General features: G+C 52.7%; 8 protein-coding genes across 8 annotated transcripts; 4 read left to right on the top strand and 4 right to left on the bottom strand.

Annotated features, from left to right (window-relative positions):
* Nucleotides 1-206: 206 nt before the first annotated feature.
* Nucleotides 207-1,401, bottom strand: C7974DRAFT_316074 (low-affinity zinc ion transporter-like protein; the record flags this gene model as incomplete). The annotated part of the gene is made up of 2 exons (XM_046138544.1): nucleotides 207-1,189; nucleotides 1,242-1,401. The coding sequence occupies 2 exons, from the start codon at nucleotides 1,399-1,401 to the stop codon at nucleotides 207-209; spliced, it is 1,143 nt and encodes a 380-aa protein (XP_045994473.1).
* Nucleotides 1,402-3,603: 2,202 nt separating this feature from the next.
* Nucleotides 3,604-5,019, top strand: C7974DRAFT_398651 (uncharacterized protein). Its single transcript, XM_046142343.1, has 3 exons — nucleotides 3,604-3,905; nucleotides 3,958-4,448; nucleotides 4,495-5,019. Exons 1-3 carry the CDS (start codon nucleotides 3,693-3,695, stop codon nucleotides 4,709-4,711), a joined length of 921 nt encoding a protein of 306 aa, XP_045994472.1. The 5' UTR covers nucleotides 3,604-3,692; the 3' UTR covers nucleotides 4,712-5,019.
* A 232-nt stretch (nucleotides 5,020-5,251) lies between these two features.
* C7974DRAFT_378126 (uncharacterized protein) lies at nucleotides 5,252-5,769 on the top strand (the record flags this gene model as incomplete). Its single annotated transcript, XM_046140395.1, has 4 exons — nucleotides 5,252-5,301; nucleotides 5,353-5,548; nucleotides 5,597-5,705; nucleotides 5,753-5,769. 4 exons carry the CDS (start codon nucleotides 5,252-5,254, stop codon nucleotides 5,767-5,769), a joined length of 372 nt encoding a protein of 123 aa, XP_045994471.1.
* Nucleotides 5,770-6,054: 285 nt separating this feature from the next.
* On the top strand, nucleotides 6,055-6,955 carry C7974DRAFT_224415 (uncharacterized protein). Its single transcript, XM_046137234.1, has 2 exons — nucleotides 6,055-6,507; nucleotides 6,584-6,955. Exons 1-2 carry the CDS (start codon nucleotides 6,353-6,355, stop codon nucleotides 6,858-6,860), a joined length of 432 nt encoding a protein of 143 aa, XP_045994470.1. The 5' UTR covers nucleotides 6,055-6,352; the 3' UTR covers nucleotides 6,861-6,955.
* A 115-nt stretch (nucleotides 6,956-7,070) lies between these two features.
* C7974DRAFT_398646 (uncharacterized protein) lies at nucleotides 7,071-7,684 on the bottom strand. The gene has a single exon (XM_046142342.1). The coding sequence runs from the start codon at nucleotides 7,311-7,313 to the stop codon at nucleotides 7,095-7,097; it is 219 nt and encodes a 72-aa protein (XP_045994469.1). The 5' UTR covers nucleotides 7,314-7,684; the 3' UTR covers nucleotides 7,071-7,094.
* A 517-nt stretch (nucleotides 7,685-8,201) lies between these two features.
* Nucleotides 8,202-8,886, bottom strand: C7974DRAFT_415240 (uncharacterized protein; the record flags this gene model as incomplete). Its single annotated transcript, XM_046143876.1, has 2 exons — nucleotides 8,202-8,594; nucleotides 8,641-8,886. The coding sequence occupies 2 exons, from the start codon at nucleotides 8,884-8,886 to the stop codon at nucleotides 8,202-8,204; spliced, it is 639 nt and encodes a 212-aa protein (XP_045994468.1).
* A 1,984-nt stretch (nucleotides 8,887-10,870) lies between these two features.
* Nucleotides 10,871-12,605, bottom strand: C7974DRAFT_415239 (general substrate transporter; the record flags this gene model as incomplete). Its single annotated transcript, XM_046143875.1, has 3 exons — nucleotides 10,871-11,142; nucleotides 11,190-12,358; nucleotides 12,412-12,605. 3 exons carry the CDS (start codon nucleotides 12,603-12,605, stop codon nucleotides 10,871-10,873), a joined length of 1,635 nt encoding a protein of 544 aa, XP_045994467.1.
* Nucleotides 12,606-13,493: 888 nt separating this feature from the next.
* On the top strand, nucleotides 13,494-16,045 carry C7974DRAFT_363223 (uncharacterized protein). The gene is made up of 2 exons (XM_046139755.1): nucleotides 13,494-14,375; nucleotides 14,436-16,045. The coding sequence occupies exons 1-2, from the start codon at nucleotides 13,885-13,887 to the stop codon at nucleotides 15,892-15,894; spliced, it is 1,950 nt and encodes a 649-aa protein (XP_045994466.1). The 5' UTR covers nucleotides 13,494-13,884; the 3' UTR covers nucleotides 15,895-16,045.
* Nucleotides 16,046-16,116: the final 71 nt, after the last annotated feature.

Raw genomic sequence — 16,116 nt, 5'->3', positions numbered from 1 at the left:
CACTGCGACAAGATGGCAAGGTGAAGATGAATATATATATTGCCGACCGCCTGAAAGCAGCCCTCTACGAATATGCTCATAAGAAGTCATCACGCATTCCCGATACAAATTGTGCTTTGAAGCAATGCACTACCGCCGCACTCTAGGGTATTCAGATATACAAAAGCAAAGTCATCCTCCCCAATACAAAACACTCATGGTCTGGCCTAAGCCCAGTAGCCAAGCACAGCCATCAACCCAGCACCGAGCATCATCAGCCCGAACGCGTTCAGCGTCCGGCTGACAGGCCCCTTCTGCATGTACGGGCTGAACATGAACTCGTGCGCCATCAACTCAACCAGGCCCGTGTAGATGAGGATGCCCGCGCTGATCGAGTCGAAGATGCCGTTGACCATGAGGGTCGTCTGGCTTTCGGGGGAGAAGGTGGTGCGGACGCCGAGACCAATGGCAATAGCAATGGGTGTCGAGACGCCGTAGCCCAGGCCCAGGAGGTAGGGTGTCCAGCGCTTGCTGCGTGGCCACGGGACCTCGGCGAGACGAGCGCCCAGACCGAGGCCCTCAAAGGTCTGGTGGAAGACGAGCACGATGTACAGGGTGATGAACTCGTCGCCGGCGACAGCCAGAGTGAGACCGATGAAGATGGAGTGGAAGATGACACCGAACTCGAGGATGAAGACGGCGGTGAGCTGGGCGGCGTATGTCTCAGGAACGATGCCCTGCGATTCCCAGTTGGGGTCGAGCGCCGAGTTGTCCATGTGGTCGCGCTGGTGGCCGAGGTGGTCCTCGCCGCGGACGTGGGAGGCCCTGGGGACAGCTTCTTCGGGGGAGGCGCGCTTGTCCTCAAGGCTGTGCTCGTCGTCGTGGCTGTGGGAGTGGCTGTGGGAGTGGGAGTCACCGTTTTCGTGGTCATGGCCACTCCCAAACTTGGCGTAGCGCATGGTCATCAGTTCGAGGAAGAACATGACGAAAGCAGTCATGAGTGCGATAGCCTCGGGCCATGGGTACGTGTCCGACGAGATGGTTTGGCCGACGAGACATGGGTTACCGAGAGCCTCATTTGCAGGGGCGAGCAGGTGGATGAATGCTGTTGCGATAATGACTCCAGAGCCGAAATACTTAGCAACGAAGAATGTCCAGGCAGGCACCAGCTTTGTCTTCGCACGCTTCGCGAATGTTGGGAAAATAGCACCTCCATGATGTTAGTGGTGGTATACCATGTACAGTAACACATCATGACATACCCCATAACGAACCGACGAAGATGACGAAGATAGAAGATATGCGAACGCCCATGCGTCCATCATAATCGTTAGAGCCGCTGCAAGCTGGCGTCGTTTCCGTCTCAGCACCTGAGTCTTGTCGTAGCACGAGTCGTGCCAGTTCCATTGCTGCCGCGTCCATGATGATACTCGAGTGATATTTGAGCTAGGGAAAAACAAGGTGGAGTTGAGGCAGACAAAGTCCGGTGGGGTTATCTCGTAGTGTATAATTACCGAGACGTTCGTTTGGATTGTGAACCAAAGACGATTGTCGTGATCCAAGCGCCTGGACTGACAGTTCGCGGAGGCTTGGCGAAGTTCCCAGCTCGTTGGTTCTGATCCTGCAAGTAAAAAAGCTTGGGATGGGAGTCTTCTTATTGCGCCGAGGGAATTAAGCAATTCAGCACCGTGATGGACATACGGAAAGAGTCGCGGTGATGGCTTGTTGCCGCTTGAAAAAACTGGCAAGCTCGACAGTGGACGTGGAGCACCTTGATGTCTGCGCTAAGCAGGAAACCCACTGCTTTCGTCACATTACGGGCTAATGAGCCTGATGGCGCACACTCCTAATGCTGCTTATCTGCCGTTCGAGCCTTTGGCTTAATTGCAAGTGGACAAATGCTGCCGTGAGTTCGTTGGGATGCTCCATCGTATCGCAGACCAATGCTCGTGTGGTGTTGCAGTGCACGTTGTGTGAGGCTGTAAGAGCGAATGAGCGTTGAGATGCTTTCGGCAACGGCACGAGACTCGTACTTCGTACCAAAAACCGCACCTCCGGAGCTTCCAATTTGTCAGCTCAAATCCGAACCATTCCAAAGCGACATGGTGTAATCGTGTCTTAACTTCATTTTTGTAATAGTTGAGATGACATTGAGTACTCACTATTTCAATAGAAGTTGATCTGACATCTATGCGTACTGCACCTAAGCGTCTGAACAGCCACTTGGCAAATCCAGCATCAGTCAAGTGTCATCAGGAGGTTTCTCATCGGACTGTGTCCAGTATGCGCTTGAACAGAGTTGTTCAGCAGTGATAGCGATGGTTTGGAACGTACAAAGTGCCAAGTGGCTGGTTGGACGTGCTTGTGTGCAATATCTCAACTCCACTGTGGCCCGTCGCTTCTCGGCTCCGTGCCGAGTGCTGTCGTGAAGAGGTCGCGGTTCGGTGGGGAAGCGGTGATTTTCCGATCCTGGCCAGCAACTTCATCCAGGTCCGGTACGGTCAGAACAGCCGGACGGACACACAGAACAGTCCAGCAGCTTTGTCTTTGCACATGCACAACGACGCATTTGCCGTGCAAGGAGATACTGTTTCCACTCCTGCGACATAACAGTCTTACGGCATGCAGGAGCGTGCGTTGTTGAGCTCGGCTCGAAGTCCGTTCTCATGCCTGGTTCGTTGTTGTTGTTATCTGATGAGCGTGAGTCCTCGACATGCGTGAGAGTCCTTGACATGCTCGAAGAGAACGCAGCGAAACCGACTTGGCAACGGCCACCTCAAGCACCTGCTGGAGTGGTGGCTGCGGGTGGAGATGATCAATTCAGCTGTGCGAGGCGACTGGTGGCTATTGAGTCTGCGGTACGCAACCTGAGACTCTGACACGGCCCGGATTTGCACGCGTCAGCTCGTTGGCCGGGCGTCGTGCAGTGTTTGCACCACCACTATATATGCGACAGTATTGGCCATGGGCGCACCTTATTTAGAGCATGACAATCGATCCGCAGCACCATGCAACTGAAATGCTGCGCGTGCTTGCATCGTCGTGTCTCGAGCTGCATCTTGGCGCATACGATACTTGACAGGATGTCAATCTCGTTGGCTTAAGAACCCTGTTTTCAGTAGCTTTGCAAGGCGGGTGCGACGCCTCACCCTGGACGAACATTGAACTGGAATTGGTTGAGCTGATATCACGTGGCTGCCATACGAGACATCCAGAGCGATCCTTGACACTTTGTGTGCTTGGTATTGTGGGGTACATATCGGCGATCGATGATGGCATTCCGCGGATTCGCATGGCTGTGCTATCGGCAATTCCCCAGGCGTCACCGCGGCCGCCCTGCAGTCGCCCACGACTGTCGCAAAACATCAATTCCCATCAATTGAGAAGTCTATTAATGCAAAGGCACTACCAACGGCGTCTTGTACATCTGCATCATGTTGTTGGGCGGCGCTTGGACTGCGATCCAGCTCGAACCGTCCCGTCACTACAGCCAATGGTGTCTGCATGCAGTGAGGGGAGATGACGTCTTGACTTCCTACTTGGTACAGCTCCTGCAAGAGCTCGGGGCAGGTGACAACATAGTTCCATAGCTGTTGCCTGCGACTCCTCTTTAAAACCTCAGCTGCTGCTACTCCCTTCCCATTCTTCATTCTTCGATTGAAGTATCGTCGCTGTCACTCAATCCACAGCCGCACAGCTGCACCGCCGCAATCATGATTGTTGACCAATTCGAAGAGTTCCTCGTGAAGACCTCGGTCATTCCTCTGCCTACTGCCACTCATGTCGCTCCCATCCCTTCAGTCATTCCCAACAAACCCGAGGAGCAATTCGCTGGTGATTCCGGCACAAAGACACTATGGGTTGTCTTTGTCATTATGTTGATCTCCTCTGGTGTCTTCTCAGGCCTGGCGTGGAGAGTCCCTGTGGTACGCTCTATGCACCGCGTCCATCGCGAGCAGCTTACTGACAGCCCTGTAGCAAAAGCGTCTCTTCTATGTCATCACAACCCTGATCACCATCACGGCTGCGATCTCCTACTTCGCCATGGCTACCGGCCAGGGTGTCTCTGTCAACCACATTGTCGTTCGTGAGCAGCACGAGCATGTCCCTGATACTTTCCACGAGATCCACCGCGAGATTTACTGGGCTCGTTACGTCGACTGGGCCATCACCACTCCTCTTCTGCTCCTCGATCTTGGTCTCCTCGCAGGAATGAACGGTGCTCACCTCACCATCGCCATCGTTGCTGACCTGATCATGGTTCTCACCGGTCTCTTCGCTGCTTTCGGCTCTGAGGGCACCCCTGCCAAGTGGGGATGGTACACCATTGCGTGCTTCGCCTACCTCGTCGTTGTTTGGCACCTGGCTGTGAACGGCCGCGCCGCTGTTCAGGCCAAGGGCCAGAACGTTTCTTCGTTCTTCCTCTCCATCGCTACCTACACTTTCATCCTCTGGACCGCGTATCCCATGTAAGTCTAGACATACCTTGACTCTGACATCACTAACAACCAGTAGTGTCTGGGGCTTCGCTGATGGCGCACGACGCGTTGGTGTTGACGGCGAGATCATCGCCTACGCTATCCTTGATGTCCTTGCTAAGCCCGTCTTCGGTACGTGGTTGATCATCACTCACGCTAAGCTCCGTGAGACCGATGTTGACCTCGGTGGCTTCTGGGCCAACGGACTCAACCGCGAGGGTGCTCTCCGCCTCGGTGATGATGACGGCGCTTAAATGCATCGACATTATTCGACTTCACTGATCTAACACTTCGATCAAATTGCCAAGCGGGACATGCTACGGTCAACAACGTCCCTGGTGGAAAGCGTGCCGACCACAGGTTGGCAGCTGAAAATGCTCTGTGTCCTGCCGTCTTCAGCGATTTCATTTGGACCTCAAATACTCATTATGGAGTAGTGGAATCATGTACATTAATGCGGGAGATCCGTTACCGTTTTGGTACATAGCTAATGTGGTAATGATACGACCTTCTCACATACCTATTCTTGGCCTCAATCCCCACAGTGATGCACTTTCAGGAATGTAATGTTGTGTACCGTTCCACACATCCCTTCATCAATGCCCGTGGCTATCGGATCTGCTGCCTTGCCTTTGCATTGGTTAGAAGCTGTGGCTGTATAGGGCCCGCATTGCAAAGGTCCAAATCTGGTTCAGGATGCTTGTGAGCTTAACGAGAACAAGCATTCGAAAATCTTGGAAGTATAAAGGTACCGATGAATCGTCCGAATACTTACTAAATATCAAAGATTCAGAATGCGACCACTAAATATATTCGCTATTCTGGCGGTGTTGTCCGCCGAGGTGTACGCTTTCTGACAATTTCTCGTCTTCGAAATATATTAACAACAGACCAGGCTTTCGTCAGCAGTCGCGCAAGCGGGCACTCCATCACCACCAATCACATCCACACCAACATGTGAACATACTATCTTCAAGGAGCCCTCATTTGAGGCGACTTGTACAAATTACGGCAAGACAGTGACCTCCACATCATACACTGATTGCGACTTCGGCTGCACGCTGGTCACGAAGAAACTCGGACTCGGAACTGTGAGCAAACCTGCGGAAGATTTAATACGCTGTACTGATAGATCAAAGCCGTGCCAAACTGTTGTATACAATCGAGGTCGTATTGCGACGACTGTGACGAGCTGCAGGCCACCGCCAACGACAACCAAGACTGTAACCGAGTACTACACGCTTACCAGTAGGTTTGCCTTCGCTGTGAAGAGACGTGCGCTAATATTACTACAGTGAGTACAGGCTTGTAGTAAGTGGTGTTGGTTCAGGGCCGGCGGTTCCAAGGTTGTACTGGTCTAGAGGCCGCGAGATTGGAGGCCCTACAGCTCCAGCAATGAGAGACTCAAAGACTTCTAAAAGTTTGGTCTATAAACAAGTTTTATAGGCCCCTGTACAACATTGTTTCAGCCCTACTCCTGCGACTGCATGTTGTGGTGCTCTGTTGATTGCGACGGTTACGAGCACAGGTACCGACGTCATATGTCCAAGCTCGAACCAGCAACCTGGGTCGCAGCCAGTGAGCGCAGCACCGACAACGAAAGTGGTAACATCGCATCATGATGGATTGCGCAATGATCTCTCTGTTGCTCGTGGGACCTGTGCCTGACCAAGACAAACTGCACATGATGGCGGCGGTTGCCATACGCAGGGATTGGTTGCCCCGCATGTCCAAGGCTCCTGCCAGCCGCAGCAGCTTTGTTTCGACGCATTGAGCCGCAGCGTCCCCTCCTGTCTCACCTCCGCGAGCTCCTATAAGTACACACAGCCTGCGCAAGCTCCAGCTCTACCCGCAACTTAACTATCTTGCCTTGATACTACTGACCACTGCTCAACATGGCTTCTGAAGAGACTAACATCGTCGACGCTACCCCCATCTCGCCCGTCCGTAGCAACGAGAGACGCAACAGCTTGGAGAAGCACCTGCAGCACCGCCCGGAAGCCCAGGACCTCAAGAACAGGCACATTCTACTTGATACCACAACAGCCCCGTAAGACGCCTGTCCCTCCTCTTCTCGGCCCCTTCATCTGTCCACACCGCGTGAGCCTCAGCTGACCTTGTTCTAGTGCCCTCCAAGCCAAAGCTCTGGAGCTCGAGCGCCAGCGCGCGACAGACAACCTTAAGAAGGGCCTCAACACACGTCCTGACCGCGATGACCTAATTCAACGAAACATTCTGCCAGCCTCGAACGCTGCGCCTGCCTTGCAAGAGAAGCAGAGGGAGCTCGAACACCACATGAGAGCTGACAGCCTGGAGAAGGGATTGCAGAGCAGGCCAAACCCAGACGAGCTTGTCAAGAAGGGTATCCTCGATGCCGACGAGAATCCGCTGAAGGAGACGTAGGGTGCTGGACTGGATGAAGCAGAGGATTGTGATTAATATACGGTTATACTCGCTCAGACAGTTGACGACAGGATGTATACAATGACATTGTGATCGGTCTTGCCAACAACTAAAGACTACAATTGACAGCGCTACGGTGAATGATACATAACTATCCCTCTCGAAGACCTCCTACATAGGTGTAGTGTACCTAGCTCAATAACAAGGTATGGGACGATAAGGCATGCGCTAGTGCTAAGGCAGTAGGTATGCAATCATGATCAGATTCGCCAGCGCCTTCGTCTGTATCGAGCTCCTCAAGATCAGAATCGTCCAAGTCCTCCATTTGATTTGAGCCGTCACGAAGGTCGAGGGACTCGAGCGTAGCCTTGCCCTTAACATTGTCCTTAACCTGGAACTGGAAGTCGTAGAAATCAGAATCGTCCAGGTCGTCCAGGTAGTCTGAGTCGTCATCGAGTTTAGGAGACTCTACTAGAGCCTTTCCTTTGCCTTTGCCCTCGTCCTTGCCCCTAAACTCGGGCTCGTCGAAATCCGAATCGTTCAGACCGTTCATGCAATCAGATTCGCGATCGGATTTGATAGACTCTAACAGAGCCTTGTCCTTGCCCTTCACCCTCAACGAGCGGCGGGGTTTCTTTGCGGCGTTCGTGTGAGTCGCGGGCGCGGCAGCCTTCTTCTTGACCTTGGTGCCCTTGGTGACCTTGTAGTTGATTGGAGACGACATTCTGGATTCCACTGTTTCTGAACAACAGCACAGAGTCGGAAGGAAAGGAGAGAGACTTGCAAAATTCGAGACGGTTTCAAGTGCAGAGTTCAATGTGCAGTGTGAGTGTAAGGTGCAAGTGCTTCGTGAGATAGCGTATAGAAAGCATAGATAAGGATTTGTGTTGCATAATCAGAATTGTTAGGACCTCACGCGTAGGGTGCTGGAATGGATGAAGCAGAGGACTGTGATTCATATACTGCACTCAGGATACCGCACTCACGCACATCCAAGTTGCATTTTGGCAGTTTTGAAGGATTGCAGTCTTCTCTAGCACAGCCAACAGGCTTTTGTATCATGATTAGATGCCTAGAATTAAGCACAACTGCACCAATAAGGAAGTATCCTGTTGATGTTGATAGTCTATCATTTCTTGCCTTGCAGGTGCTACAGCAGCACTTCGGAGCTTACAGCATGCAGTACAGTTACAAATGCTCAAACATGACAGTCTTGCAATGACAAGGTGTACACAATAATATTATAATCGGTCTTACCGACGGCTAACGACTGATTGACAGCGTTACGGCGAATGGTACACAACTATCCCTCTCCAAGACCTCCTACGACATGACCCGTGCTCACTCACCCTGGCCCTGTGGGTCATCCTCGTCCTCCTGCTCACCTCCTGGCAGCGGTGGTGACAGTGGAGCAAACATGGGGAGTGCCTGTTTCGGCCCTCCGGGCGGGGAATGTGACCTGGTGACGGTGTCTGTCTGCGTCAACTCAACGACAGAAGATATCACCGAGCTGGCCGATGGCAGCGAAGGTGACATGGCCTGGGAGTGCAGAGCAGCTTCTTGAACGGCGTTTCCAGCGGCCAGCTCGTCTGCCTCAGCCACTGTCTGCTCGCATTCGCGTAGAAGATCGGATGAGTCAAGTGCCTCTTTTCGCGCATCCTCCACTGCGTCCTTCAAAATCGCTCGTGACTCTTTCAGCAGCTGGATGTGTGTCTCGTTCTCGGTATCCATGTTCTTCGTGTATCAGCTAAGGGAAATCAAGTGAGGTCAAGTGTCTTACAAAAATGAGAGTCGCGCACTCGACCGCCTCCTTCGCAAAGCGCAGATACTCACCGCCCCCAGCTTCGCCAAGAACGTTGCAGCACATGGTACGGAGGATCAGAGGGATATGCGGGTCCTGGTAGAAGTCCCAGGCAAGCTTTTCGGCTTCGTCGTCCTTCCTGCTGACGTACAGCGCGCACAAGTCAAGATATGCGGTGCGATAGACTTGCTGAACATTCGTCAGAGGTGGACGCGTGTTGCTCATGTTGCCGTTGCCCAGGAGGCAGCTAGCTTGTAAGAGTTGAAGAAGGAGAAAAGATTGAATAGACAGGGGTGGTAGTGTTTGCAGAAACAAGGTGATTCAGCAGTTGCGTGGACAGGCAACTCCCGAAAAGGTTTAGAGGCTCCGCCATGCGTTTGCTTCACTCCCACATTGAGCAGGTCTGCGCTTGCTATTAGTTTTTTTCTTATCCCGCCTTGGTCTCTGTCCCTCTTGATGAACAACAAGTGTCATTTCGCAATTCCTCCCATTTGGCGGTCCCGTCACTTCATCACCATGTCAGAGCGCCGCCTGCCAGACTCCGATGGGGAGTACGAACTCAAGCCTGATATCACTTCTACTGAAGGTGAGAATCACGTGCAGAGCGAAAACGATAATTACAAACTCTTAATGCCGTGCAGGAGAATAAAGCAGACGGCGGCATAAACTGTCACTACCGGTTCAAGCCGGAGTCGTCGCAGGGCCAAAGCAACAGCTTCCACTGCATCTACTGCTACACAGACCTTCGATAACGTTTTTGCCGCTGCCACTCTCGATCTCTCAGATGATGAGATCAACGCTCTTCCGACCTATTCCTACGTCCGCAAAGTAAAGACATGAGTTAACAACGCATTGCGAATCAAGGAGTTTGAGCCAACTAACGCCCAAGCTGCCTTAGAGGCTTCAATTCGGGGATGGGCGGATTTACCAGTTCTCCCGGGTCAATATCACACTCTGAAAGGCATCACCAGGACGTCAGGAGGTTTTTAGCAAGTGTCCATTGTGAATGCAAGCACTATCAACCACTTCTTTGCTGGCCAGAGGAAGGTCGTGTCGATCGCTGACTACCTGATCACCGGTGAGAGCGACGCTGCGATACGAAACCGATGCAATATCATCGCGTGCCAGCTGTGCCGCCTCTTTGATCCATGTTCCATTCCACACCCAGCTACTCTCTGGCGCGCATGTTGGTTGGTTTCTCTGTCTATATACCTCGAGCATATATGGATGGATCAATTTATGCAGCATGTTGAGCTCATCCCGTATTCGTTGGAGATTGAAAAATGCCATCCATGTTACCACAGCGTGGGAAAGGCTTGTTTTTAAACTCCATTGAAAAGGATAACAGTGGTGATGAGTTTAACAGAGCAGTTGTGGTGAGAAGCGTGCGCGTGTATTTGCGCCATCGTGTAGACATGATACAATTGAGTAACGACGCAGTGTGTGTAGATCCCAAGTGTATTGTTGTGACGGCTTCTTTAGTCTTGTTGTCCTGCACATGGCCTCCCACGTTTGAGGGACAACGGCGGACAACTTTGATATGAACTTGTAGCTGTTATACTATCTAAAGCTGTAGTCTAGTTAAACATTGTTTAATTTGTAGGTAAAATAGTATTCTATGAGGTTTTTTTTATAGTTTCCCTACTTTGCTGTAGCGTAGTGGATTGCTTGCTCACATCCCTGGTCCGCCGTTTGTTCTGCACCGTGGGAGATGGCGTATAGAAAGCACAGATAAGGATTCGTGTTGCATGATTGGAATCGTCGGGATCTCACTTTGACGGAGGACCTCGAGGGCGGTCTAACGATAATGGTTTTCGTCCGTAGATAAATGATGGAATACAAAATCATTCGTTCGAGAAGTAGAGTTATCTGAGGGTGGCTAAATACGCTCTGGCTACAATATGAAATCAACAAATGTGTTTGATTCCAGCATTTTACGTGATGTGTGAGCCTGGACACGACTTGGTAGGTTTGCTTAGCGCTTGGTGAGGGTTGATGTGTTCGTGCCGTGAGAGCAGTCAAGGTAGGAAGGAAGATCAACAAATTGTGCTGTCACTTCATTCTATAATTCATTATTGGAAAACAAATTGAAAGAGCGACACGAAGTCGTGACTTCATTACTATGCTACACTATGTAGGGTAGGAGACGGAGGACCGATACAGTCCCAGTCTATCCTACTACCACGAATGACCAGAAAACTTATTCTGTCTAGTGCGAGTTGGGAGCAACCTCCTTGCGCTCCTCACGAACGATCTCCTTGCCGTCAATACCGACCTCGTTGATGGAAGGGCGGCCCTCGCGGTCGGCCTCCATGTTCTTGATGAGCTCGGTGATACCGAACAGGTCGTCCATCTTCTCGAGCGACAGGCCCTTGGTCTCGGGAACAAGAAACCAGACGAAGAAGAACATGGAGAAGCAGAAGGTTCCGTAGATGAGGAAGGTGCCGTATCCGTTGAATCCGACAGTGGTCATCATATTGGCTATTTCAAGTCAGCAAAACTCATTTAAACAGGGAGAAAGCTCTCACGAGTGGCGCGTGCAACGACGAAGTTAAATAGCCACTGGGTAGCTGCAGCGATGGCGACGTTGAGGGATCGAAGGCGGGCGGCTGGGATCTCGGAGACGTAGATCCAGCAGACGGGACCCCACCCGAACTGGAAGAAAGCGGCGAAGAGGAACACGCAGACAAGCGCGAAGTAACCGGCGCCAGGGACATTACCACCTGAGGGAGGGTCGAAGCGCATGTAGAGACCAATATAGAACATGGAAACGCCCTGGGCGATGGAGGTCCACAGAAGCGAACGGCGGCGACCAAGCGAGTCAGCAGCGAAAATCAAGAAGCAGAGACAAGCGATCATTTTGACAATGCCGTAGATTCCGGTAGCGAAGAGCTTGACCTCGTTGCCGCTGAGACCGAGCGCAGTGAAGATCTGGGGCGCGTAGTAGTTGATGGCGTTGGTTCCGGTCATCTGCTGGCAGATCATGAGTCCGATGGAAATAAGAGCACGCTTGCGGTTACCGGGGATGGTGAACATCTCCTTGAGAAGATCCTTGATGGAAGCACCGGCGATGAGCATGCGCTCGTGCTCAAGCTGGTCGGCAATATCCTTCAACTCAGCAGCAACGTACGGGTGCGATGCAGGCAAGTTGCGGACACGAGCAAGGACGGCGGTAGCCTCCTCCCAGCGATCCTGCTTGGCAAGGAAACGAGGAGACTCCTTGTTGAGCGCCATGCAGACAAAGAGGAGGACGGCGGGAAGAGCCTGAAGAGCAAGGGGAACCATGTAGACAGCCTGGCCGGGGATGTGCAGAAGCGAGCCGTAGTTGACCCAGAAAGCCAAGCAGGTTCCAGTAGCGATGAACAGCTGGTAAAGACCGGTAAGACCGCCACGAATGGCACGAGGAGCGTTCTCAGAAATGTAGAGAGGGACGACCATGGAGGCTTCTCCGACACCGACACCAGCGACGAGACGACCGATGTACATAGCTGCGAGGCTGCCCGAGGCTGCGGCTTGAATAACACAACCGACGATGGTGATGAGACCGGCGACCTGAAGAGTCATCTTGCGACCCCATTTATCAGCCATCCAGGAACCCAGGAAACAACCGAGGAAACACCCAGCCTGGAGGGTCGAGGCGATGTTGGCACCGAGATCAGCACGCTGTGCCTTGGTCTTGGTGTCCAGACCGTACTTGCTGGAAATCATGTCAGCTAACAGTGGGTGATCATCTGGTCAGAAATGACATACACCTTGAACTCCTGCAGTTCGAGAACACCTCCGATAGTACCAATATCAAAACCGAAAAGCATGCCTCCGAAACAGGCAGAGCCAGCCATGGCGAATGCACGCCACCCGTAGATCTCTGGGGGATCCGTCTTGACTGCATCGTTCTTGACGATGCTCCTGATGATTTTCGCACCGGTAGAGACCTTGCCGCTCATGATTGCAGTGGTTATGCGAGGACGTTGGTGATCTTGAAGTTAACCGATGTTGTACCCTTGTCCAGCTGGTCGATGAAGCCAGGAGTGTGAGGAAAGAGAGAGGAACCTCCACAGATTGGATGATCTTCAAAAGCGAAACCTGCCATATCTATATAACTGCACGTACAGCGGCCCAAGCTCCCTGTCAAGACGGGGTAACCAACGCCGCGGTCCTGGCCTAAGTGCCTCCCCCGGACTCCAGACTCGATTGAACCCTCCACACGCACGTTGGACAGGTCATCCCCAGCCCGAATCAGCTTCGCCTGGGGATCCAGATAGCGTTTTTGTTTGTTCCGTCCAGTAAGATGATACCTCCGTTCGACTGCTTGGCTCCCGCTTCTAGACAAGTTGCTTGGCCCGGCGCAAATCATCACGCGCCATTTGTGGAAGTGAAAATATGCGTCTTGGAACAGCCAAGCACAGCGTGAATTCCCGCCAACAGCTGGGATATGTGGCGTGCCCTCCTCATCAGTGATTAGCGTGCGAAGCAAGTCTGGGGGCTCTTGGCCCTTCATCGGGTCATCTTGGCTATCATGGGGCGTTCCCGCTGCTCCCCCACCACACGATCCTGGCCTCCACGTCGGTGCATCGGCAAGTCTGGGGAAACGGGCGCGCTAATCTGTTCTAAGATTGCGGCCATGCCCCGTGCATTTATCCGTCCATTAAACTCTTTATGAACTCTCCCACAGACGGACCTTCTGTGAACGTGAGATTTGTGGGTTCATTGTAGAATCCTGTGGATCTGGCGTAGCTGATAGGCTCGATTTCGCTGATGGTTGAGATTAGGCGGTGGTCTGCACACAAAGACCGGGTCAGGGGAGGGGCACCGTCAGAGAAAACAGCGATCTGCGACGCTTCTGCTATCAACAGCCCGAGAGCCGACGGTTAAAATGCAATATAAAGGAAACAGCCAATGTCAAACGCCTGCACGCTGTCAAACCAGCCAGTGACATCGAAACCACCGCGTCCCCTACACGGCGGTCGAAGTCAAGCATTTTGGCATTTCTCAAAGCGGACACGCCTCAATCTCTTGGGATTCCTGGGCTCCGGCATTTTGCTGCGCGATCTCACGCCAGCGATTATCGAACCCGTACCAAGCCACAAGTACAAGTGTCACTTGTCGCTGTTTGCGACCGCGGACCGGACGTTGACGGAAACCGAACGCAATAATTTCTGCGAGTGTTGACGCCTTGCCAGTCACGCCCAGGAGCAGAACTGAGATTCATTGGGCTAGCAAATCATGAGTGCCGCCACGGCAGACGCCAACCGCGCGTTTCCCCTCCACGCTTTCTCCACGAATCCGCTGCGCGACAGAGACGATGCTGTCAAGGCTGTGGTGTCGTTACTCGATCCGCTCTTGGCGGGCTTCTCTGACTACAACTCTATGATCAAAGTTGGATCGACTGGAACTCGCTTTGATGAGACTGCTGCTCAGGTCGAGGGCTTTGCGAGACCGCTTTGGGGTCTCGCGGCTTTGTTGGCTGGAGGCAGTGAATATGCATCGACTGACAAGTTTGTCCAAGGTCTGATCAATGGCACAGATCCAGAGAGTCCGGGATTTTGGGGGTACATGGAGGATGTTGACCAGAGGATGGTAGAAGCGTGTCCCATTGGGTTTACACTGGCGGTTGCCAACAAACAATTTTGGGACCCCTTGACTGACAAACAGAAGAAGAATGTTGAGGCTTGGCTGGGCAGTATGAACGGCAAGGAAATGCCCAACACTAACTGGTATGTCGCTCTTTTTCCAAATCCGGCGTCTGGAAGCTATTTTACTGATAAGTCTACAAGGTTGTGGTTCCGAGTGTTTGCTAACCTTGGCCTTGCAAAAAACGGCGCGAATTGGAACAGTGAGCTCGTCAAATCAGACATTAAACAACTGAACACGTTCTACCGCGGTGATGGCTGGAGCAACGACGGTCCTGAGCACTACCGTCAGATGGACTACTACTCGGGATCCTTTGCTATCCAGTATCTCCAGCTTCTTTATGCGAAGCTCGCCGCTGATATCGACCCTGAACAAGCGGCAGAGTACAAGGAACGTGCACGGCTCTATGCTCAAGACTTTGTTCATTACTTTGACCCTGAAGGCCGCGCTATTACGTTCGGCCGTTCACTCACTTACCGCTGGGCCATGGCTGCGTTCTGGGGCTCATTAGCATTCGCTGATGTCGAACTCCCCGCCCCCTTATCATGGGGTGTAGTCAAGGGGATTTGGCTGCGCAATCTACGCTGGTGGACTACGCAGACCGACATCTTCCAGTCCAACGGCATGCTCACACTTGGATATTCTTACCCCAACACCTACCTCGCTGAGAACTACAACTCGCCCGGCTCACCATATTGGTGCATGCTCACTTTCGCCTCACTAGCTGCCTCGAAAGACCACCCCTTCTGGACAGCAAAAGAGGAGCCCCATCCTTACGCCAACGAGCGTATCATAAGACCATTGACACACCCCCGCCACATCGTTGTGCGAAGTGCCGGTCACTCATTCCTCCTCAGCAGTGGGCAGTCATGTCACTACGCAATCAAGAACTCTAATGCCAAATACGGCAAGTTCGCCTACAGCTCCGCTTTTGCATACTCCGTGTCAACTGGATACCAGGAGCTGGAGCAATTCGTCCCCGAGTCCTCGCTTGCACTTTCCGACGACAGTGGCGAGCTGTGGAAAATGCGCAGAGCGCACAACGGCGACTCGAGCATCGAGACCTTCGACGGCGTGCCAGTGTTGGTGAGCAGCATGAAGCCATGGCCCGATGTCGAGGTGCAGACGTTCTTGATCCCTCCTGCTGAGTCGAGTCCCAACTGGCACTTGCGAGTCCATAAGATCACAACTGGGCGCGACGTGTTGACAGCCGAGGGCGCCTTCGCCGTCCACGGCGCCAAAGCAGCTGACGGACGTGTTTTCTCTGGCTTCGATGAATCGCTGCCCGAGGGCGGCATGGAGGGCAAGCAGAGCTCGCTTGCTGCGTCGAGGTCGGGTGCTGTGGGGATCGTCGAGTTGTCGGGGACTAGCCGCGCTGGACACGTTTTGCAGGCTGATGCAAATAGCAATCTTGTCGAAGCGAGGAGCGTAGTGCCTCTGCTGAAGAACGAACTCAAGGCAGGCTCGGCGTCTTGGTTCGTTACTGCTGTGTTTGCATTGCCTGGTAGTGTTGATGGGTGGAGGGAGAGTTGGAAGGACGGATGGGAAAAGAGGCCGACGGTGCCCAAATGGGTGCAGGAGAAGGTAGATGACCGTAAATAGACATTCAATGGCCATGGTCATTGCATCAATTGAAGTATCAGATAGAGACAGACGACATCGCGAACAGCCAATCCAGAACCTTGGAGACACTCTCTCATGTTGCAGGATATACGGCGGACTGGGGATGTGAGCCAAGTACACCACACGACAGCAACGTAGGGACGACACTAAGAAGTCGTGCAGAAAGACTACAATGGTAGGTAACGCTTAAATAGATGTTAG

This window comes from Boeremia exigua (genome assembly GCF_020726555.1).
Source record: "Boeremia exigua strain MPI-SDFR-AT-0100 chromosome Unknown C7974scaffold_9, whole genome shotgun sequence".
NCBI lineage: Eukaryota > Fungi > Ascomycota > Dothideomycetes > Pleosporales > Didymellaceae > Boeremia > Boeremia exigua.
Note: the sequence above shows the minus strand (reverse complement) of the source record. Positions and strands in the feature narration are given on the sequence as shown.